Genomic DNA, 7,434 nt, shown 5'->3' on the forward strand with positions numbered 1-7,434 from the left:
TTAAGACCTGTTATATTTCGTTGAATGCATATAAGACCCCCTTCAGTGCATATGGAAATGTCAAGTAAGGCCGACAGCCAATGTCCCTAGGTTGAATAGAACTGGTACCAGGGCTAATATTTTAGCGCCATCACTTGGTCTTAGCCAAAAGGAAGTCCCTTTTCCTACATAGTCTTACTTGGCACTAAGTCTATGTAGTGGCTCATAATGTGACATACATAGTGGCTCCACGGTGACATAAAACAGAATTCTTGTCTTTTATGAGCTCTTTGCAAGGCAGTGCAATTTTACAGTATCATCTTATCTGCTTGCTGTCAGTGGAAAGGGAAGGCAGGCACATTAACCATCAGATCTCAGAACCGAGACAATTTAGTGGAATCCTAACCTTCCTCAGGAGCCCGCTGCATAATAGATGAGCTCTTTTTATACCTTGTAATTGTCTCCTGTCACAAAGGAGCTTCATTCTCCCTCCTGTCCCCTTCCTACCAGAGCCAGGCTGACTTTTACAGTAGGGGCTTTGTTTCTTTTTTGGAGGGAATTAGCCTGACCATTGCTGTGTCTAATGAATGGCATCAGATGTTGTGTAATAGGGACATGACTGTGTATAATGGGATGCAAAATGCCATGACTTGAATGACTAATAGTTATATTGGATCCAGGCGGTCAATAGAATTGGCCATCACAAATCAATTCAGATTATTTTTTTTTTTTACATATAAATCATATATGATATATATATATATATATATATATAAATGTGTGTGTGTATATATATATATATATATATATATATATATATATATATATATATATATATATATTATTATTTTTTTAATACATTGACATTTTGACTCCTTAGGATTAGAACAAAGTATCTGTAATGTCATGATTAAACCAAAATACACAATACCTGCAGTTTGCATATGTATATACATTGTGTATATGGCACATGCTGCATAAAATTAACTTCAAAGAGACAGCTAACGCAATCCCATTTATCCATATCAAAAGTTAATGATCATTAGTCCCCCCCCCCCCCCCTTCCCCAAGAAACCACCAGATCATAAAATGTAATAGAGTTTATTGAATAAAACTCCTGCAGTTTAGGAAGTTTTTGACACAAAAACAACACAGTAACTTTGGCATTACACAATCTTTGTACCAGACGTACAAAACTAAAAAAAAAACATTTCAGCAAAAGAGTTTTAATACAAAAATGGGTCATTTATACAAGTTTATTTTTTAAGAATAAAAAAGTAATGTCCTTATAGATGCAAATAAATATATTTGTTCAGTTTCTCTAAGGCAAGGTCCCATAAAACGGAACCAATAAATAAAAAAATAAAGTCTGATTACAAAGTGTGGTCAGTTCACCAGGGTCTCCATACGCACTCGGTGCTGTCAGGTCCACTGCTGCCACCTAGAGGGCTCACTGTTCTGGACATGTGTGGCATCTTGTGAGAGAAGGTGGTGAGTCCCTGGACTGGGGATTGCGCCTGTGGTGCCCTGCTGGAGGTGACATTTCCATTGGCATAGAGGGGAATCACTGGTCCTGGGCTGGAGGAATAGGCAGGGTTGGGGATAAGGAAAGCAAACTGTCCATCAGTGGCCGGTACCAGCTGGAAGCCTCCCTGGAACACCTTGGGAGACACAGAATCAGCTGAGGTCATCTTGCAGGGCATAGGCACAGGAGCAGTGGCCACCGGTGCTGAGGGCAACTGGACATGCAGAGGTTGGCTGGAAGGAGGCTGCTGGTAATTCATCGCCACAATCTGGCCTAGGCAACTAGAGAGATGTCCAAGTAGCCGGGTCCTGACTTCTGTGTTGACCCCTTCGCAGGTGGAGAGGAATCGGGTCACTTCATTCATGCATTCATTGAATCCTGCTCTGTATTTGCCAAGTACTGATGGATCAGCTGATAGTGCAGCTACAGGAGAAACAAAGAACATTTCATTAGTACTGGTGATCAACGAATGTGATTATGAACCATCTCACTTGAATACAAGTGTTAATCATTTAGCACTTGAACAGCTTGCTTCATACAAAAGCTTCTGAATCAATACAATTCTATGTAACCCACAGCAGGCAAATCAAGACTCTACTAAACTCTGATCATACATACAATATAAAATATATAAAAATATAATTCAAATATTCAGTGATGTGGGCTTCTGCCATTGAAGAACTACAATTTCCAGCATGCCGATAGCTATAGCAGATCATCTACAGACACCCTGCCAGCCCCTACATCATTCATCAATAGCAATCACTGTGGAAATATAAAGAGCCTCGGATATGTACCTGTCATCTGGACTCGTTGTAAGTTCCGCAGGTGCTTGACTGTCATTTCCAGGATATCAGCCTTCTCCAGCTTGGAGTGTCTGGAGCTCTGCAAAGAGGGAAGGAGGCGATCAGTGACAAGGTGGGAGACATGTGGGCAGCAGAGATGGATGGAGGCACTGGCACAGGAGGGATGGAGGGATGGAAGGACAGAAGAGATGGAGGGATGGAAGGACAGGAGAGATGGAAGGATGAGAGGACAGGAGGGATGGAAGGACAGGAGAGATGGAAGGGCAGGAGGGATGGAAGGGCAGGAGAGATGGAAGGGCAGGAGGGATGGAAGGACAGGAGAGATGGAAGGGCAGGAGGGATGGAGAGATGGAGGGATGAAAGGACAGGAGAGATGGAAGGGCAGGAGGGATGGAGAGATGGAAGGACAGGAGAGGTGGAAGGATGGGAGGACTGGAGAGATAGAGGGACAGGAGGGATGGAAGGACAGACAGGAGGGATGGAGGGACAGACAGGAGGGATGGAAGGACAGACGGGAGGGATGGAGGGACTGCAGGGAGAAAATGGAAAAGTTCAGCCAACTTACATCTTTTTTTAGGGCATCCAAAATAAGTGTCTTGAGCTGTCCCAGGCTTTCATTGATGCGAGCTCTTCTGCGCTTCTCCATGATAGGTTTGGAGGACTGCAAAGACAGAGGCAAGACATGAGTACAACGCTACAGTACAAGTTGCCAACATATCCCAGTATTGTGATCTTCAGCACCCACCCATGGGGTACAGGGGGGGATATTTACCTTTCTGTGCTCGCTGGCACTCTTAGGTTTATCCGGGGTCTGGGCAGAGCTGGCCGGTGCCCCCGCAATAGGGGAGGCGGTGGGCTTCTCCATGCTGTCAGCAGGCATGATCCGATGGGGGGTAATACACAGGGTGGATGGGGGGGGGGGGGGGTTGTATCCGGACAGTAGCAGAGCAGTTGTATAAAGTCACTGGAGGTAACCTGACTAGTCCCAGAGCCTGAGTGTTGAGAGTCTGTCCCAGTCTATGGGCACTCCTCTATTTATACTCCTCTCTGCTGCTTCCCATTCGTGTGAAACCTTCTCTACATTCTTTCCCACACTTGCCTCGCCCACAGCTTTTTCTGATTGGACAGCACTCACCCTCCTCCTGGCCCCCCTTCTCCCAAGACTTTCCACCACCACCCCCCCTCCTCCTATAGACAGGCGCCCAATGCACTGCTCAGTGTTAGGATTGGCTCAGGTTGATGTTTTTGCAATGGGGAGAAATTCAAGCTGAGAACTAACTGGATCCAGGCATTGATGTGTTATTTACTGTAAACAGGCAACGGTTTCTCAAGCCTCACTACAATGAACATTTTAAAAAATACATCAACACTATGGAGTAAATATTTCCACTTAAAAATATTCCCAGCGCTGTAAATCAGTGGTAATTGGAGACGTTTGTGTTGATGGATCTTTATAACGAATAAAAAATTTGGTTTTATTGCTTTGCTCAAGTCAACAACACGAGTCAATGGCTGACTACTAAACCTTGTTAGTAAACTTGGCTGCTGGATGGAAAGTATTTGTTAAAAAACTAAATACAATGTTATAAACTGTCATAAAATATCAAAATAACATAAATATGAACAGTTAACAGTTAAATCTCTATAGTCCGAGGCTTCGATCACACGTGCGACTCTACCGTCCCTCTATAAAGCGCTGTGTAGTGGACCCCGATAATGTTGCCTCCTGAATGTCCCCCCTTTTTTTTTTCAACCAAACAAGTATTTTCTTTTAGAATACCGTGCCCCAAACTTTTGGTTCACAGTTGCAACTCTGTCCATTTCAATTAAATGGGTTGAAATTGGTATAGCGTGTCTGATGCGATGTACTGTATAATTTCGCAGTAATATATACTACCTTCTCCAGACGTCATCGCGCAGTTTAACCGGGTGGTCGAATTAACTGCCTGTTTTCATGGCATTCTGTGAAAAAAAGAAAAAAAAAATGATGTAAAAATTGCATGTAAAGCTTTGGGCGCAGCGAGATTGTATGCGCGTTTTACATGTTTTTAGGCGCGTTTTTATTGACTTCTATTAGAACACGTGTTTTCGTGAAAGTGCATCAAAATCCTGCATGCTCCATCTTTACAGCTCTATTAGAACAAATGTTTTTTTTTTGTGAAAGTGCATCAAAATCCTGCATGCTCCATCTTTAATGCGCTTCTTTTTCAAGTTGATAGCAAACGCATGTAAAATTCGTACGCAAACGCGTTTCGCCCATAGCAGTCCTACTTTTAAAAACAATATCCTCCCAGCATGGGCATCCGCAGAACTTTTTTCGGGGGGGGGCATCATTTTAGGGTCACCCATGCACCACCCCTTTTCGACAATGTCATTATCACATTATCATGTTCAGAGACAGCAGACTTGGTTGGGTCCCTAGGATAAGTAATGGATAATGACCAACAGGCCCTCTTACCAGACCCAGCGAAACGACAGCAGTGATCCCTCCGGCTGGACGATCGCTCGCTCTGGGTCCCCCGGGGGGGGGGGGGGCGACTCTGGTCAGTAGTGTAGCATGTCTGTACCCTGGTCTCTCTGGCTTCCGGCCCGCCACACTCCTCATTCTTTGTCCTGTAGCACTCTCTCTCCCTCAGCTTTTTTCCAGGCTGCAGTCTCTCAATCTCTCTCTTGATCGAGCTGTATCCTCCTCCCTGTGGAAAATGGGGCTGCCAATCTTTGGGACTACATGTCCCATGATGTTCTCCTCTTCTACTCTCCTTTGATTGGCCCTCAGTTATGGCCAATAGGGAAGGAATGGAGCGGGCAGGAAGCCCCGATGGCGACGCAACTGTGCTGAATTTAAGATCTGATCCCCAATTCCAGGGGGGGGGGGGGCACTTGACCCCCCTTGCCCCTACCTGCGGACGCCCATGCCTCCCAGCTATTAGAAAACATTTTCTGGATGGATTTGGTTTGGCGATTGCGTGATCTGTGTCTTGTGACAGCCAAATCTGAATACCTGATCTATAAATGGTTGCAGGAGCTCTGCCCAGACGGGCCGTCTATCATCATTCTGCATCGCAGACCTCTGGCGAGTTATACTCGCTCTTCGGGCTGACGGTGAATTCTATAGACAGTGTGACATGCAAACAACCAACTTTCCCCCAAATTAAAAAAGAAAATTAAAAAATCACCAGCCTGCACCCGGGAGGACCTGCTGTGAGCGAATACACTAGTCAAATAGACGAGTTCTTTTTTTTTTTTTTTCTTTAAATCTGACATTTACATCTGAGTGGCACACTTACACCTTGTGAGCCATTCCTGACATTTACATAATCCTAATTCCCCCGGGACCTTTTATTGTGCAGGTGATAGGTGTGATAATAGGGACCAGGCTGCTGGACCTGCTTCTGCATAATGAGGCTGCTGCCTATACAGTCATACTATTCCACCTTTTCAGGATTGGCTGCTGCAAGGCTACCTGACAGTTTACTTCCCTAAATCAGTTCATTTCTCTATATCACCCATGCAGGTGACAGAGCACTAAAAGTCCCAGCACTGATCACACCTAGGTTAAATTTATCGCCTCCTCACCGCCTATGTTAACCCCTTAAATGCTGAACCATTTCCTGCAAATGCATTGCAGTGCAGCTGAAGCGTGGCTCATTCGCTCAAATGGGTTGCATCCAGCTTGCTTGGGGGAAAGGGGGGCGGGGGGGGGGGTGGTAAAATGCACCGCAACCGTGTTTTTAACACCCTGCAAGTCTAAACAACGCCGTTCTTGCCATGCCCTGTGGGCCAACAGCTGCGACCAGGACAGATTCATGCCCTGTACAAATCAATGGTCAGTGCCGCCACTGTTTGTATGTAACTGCTGGCCGTAAACCATACAATCTGATTGTACAATCTCCCCTAGATCTACCATCCGCTGTGTGGTGCAAGGACCTGCCGTATTGCTTTGGTTCCTTGTCAGATTTTATTGTTTTGGTAAAGCTAAATGAGATTGTACAACCTTGGCACAATCAGATTGTACAGTGTATGGCCAGCTTTAGATCTGCCAACAGTGCACAGGCCTCTATGATTGGATATAAAACTGATTGGATAGGAAGGTTCTTGTATTACATAGTTTTGGTGGATCTAAAGTTGATTTATTGTATTTAACTTATGCATTTTATATAATTGTTGAATGTCCAGAAATATACATCAATAAACATTTCACTGACAAAAAACGTTTTTTTTAATCGATTGCACATTACAATCTGATTGCATGATCAGATTGTAATGTGTGTGGTTTAAAGTCGGCCTAACGTGCGATTCTAGGGGCTCTGATGTGCCCCGGACACGGTTTGCATCCGGAGATGATGGTTTTTGGGTGCAAAGCTATTTATGCGTCCATTGCACCGCTGCATCCAAGTGCACTACAAGTCCCAGCATGTGACATGAGGAGCTCTCATACAGATACAAGTGGGAAGTGCAGACAATCTATTCTCAATGATTCTGCTTGCCGTTTATATATATATATATATAAAATAATATAAAATAAGAACATATATAAATCGTGTATAATAATAATAATAGATCGGGGACGGAGGAGGCTGCGTGTCTCGGCCCGGCGGATGGAGTGTCCGGGGATCGCTGCGGCCCGGCGGATGGAGTGTCCGGGGATCGCTGCGGCCCGGCGGATGGAGTGTCCGGGGATCGCTGCGGCCCGGCGGATGGAGTGTCCGGGGATCGCTGCGGATGTGATTAGAGCGGAGCGCTGAGCGGAGGGAACTCACACACAGGCAGCCGACAGACACGCGAAGAGGCGCCGGCTGGCACGCAAGCAGCCAATAGCCTGCCGCCCGGGTCCGTGCCGCCCGCTCATTGGCTGCGGCGGAGGAGGCCTGTCAATCAAAGGCAGACGGGGGTAACGTGCTACAGCTGTGAGCGTGCCTGGGCAGCTGGGCGGCCGGTGCGCGCCCCCCTCCTCCCCTCTCCCCCCTCCCCCTCCTCCCCCTGCTCCTGTCTGTACTCTGGATCACCCGGGAGCACGTGCCAAAGTGCTGCTGGCTTTGTGCGGAGAGTACAGGCGGCCGGTGTCTTGTCAATTAGGGTCCTCCATCAGATGCTGTCCTCTGCGTACTGCGCATGCGCAGTACA

At 46.1% G+C, this 7,434-nt stretch overlaps 1 protein-coding gene across 1 annotated transcript; it reads right to left on the minus strand.

The window, feature by feature from the left end:
- Positions 1-1,064: 1,064 nt before the first annotated feature.
- On the minus strand, positions 1,065-3,327 carry LOC143934449 (transcription factor HES-4). Its single transcript, XM_077458090.1, has 4 exons — positions 3,083-3,327; positions 2,876-2,971; positions 2,302-2,389; positions 1,065-1,927 (listed from the first exon to the last, which is right to left on the minus strand). Exons 1-4 carry the CDS (start codon positions 3,188-3,190, stop codon positions 1,371-1,373), a joined length of 849 nt encoding a protein of 282 aa, XP_077314216.1. The 5' UTR covers positions 3,191-3,327; the 3' UTR covers positions 1,065-1,370.
- Between the last annotated feature and the right edge of the window lie 4,107 nt (positions 3,328-7,434).

This window comes from Lithobates pipiens, unplaced genomic scaffold, assembly GCF_037356315.1.
Source record: "Lithobates pipiens isolate NorthernLeopardFrog02 unplaced genomic scaffold, aLitPip1_a1.2 Scaffold_27, whole genome shotgun sequence".
NCBI lineage: Eukaryota > Metazoa > Chordata > Amphibia > Anura > Ranidae > Lithobates > Lithobates pipiens.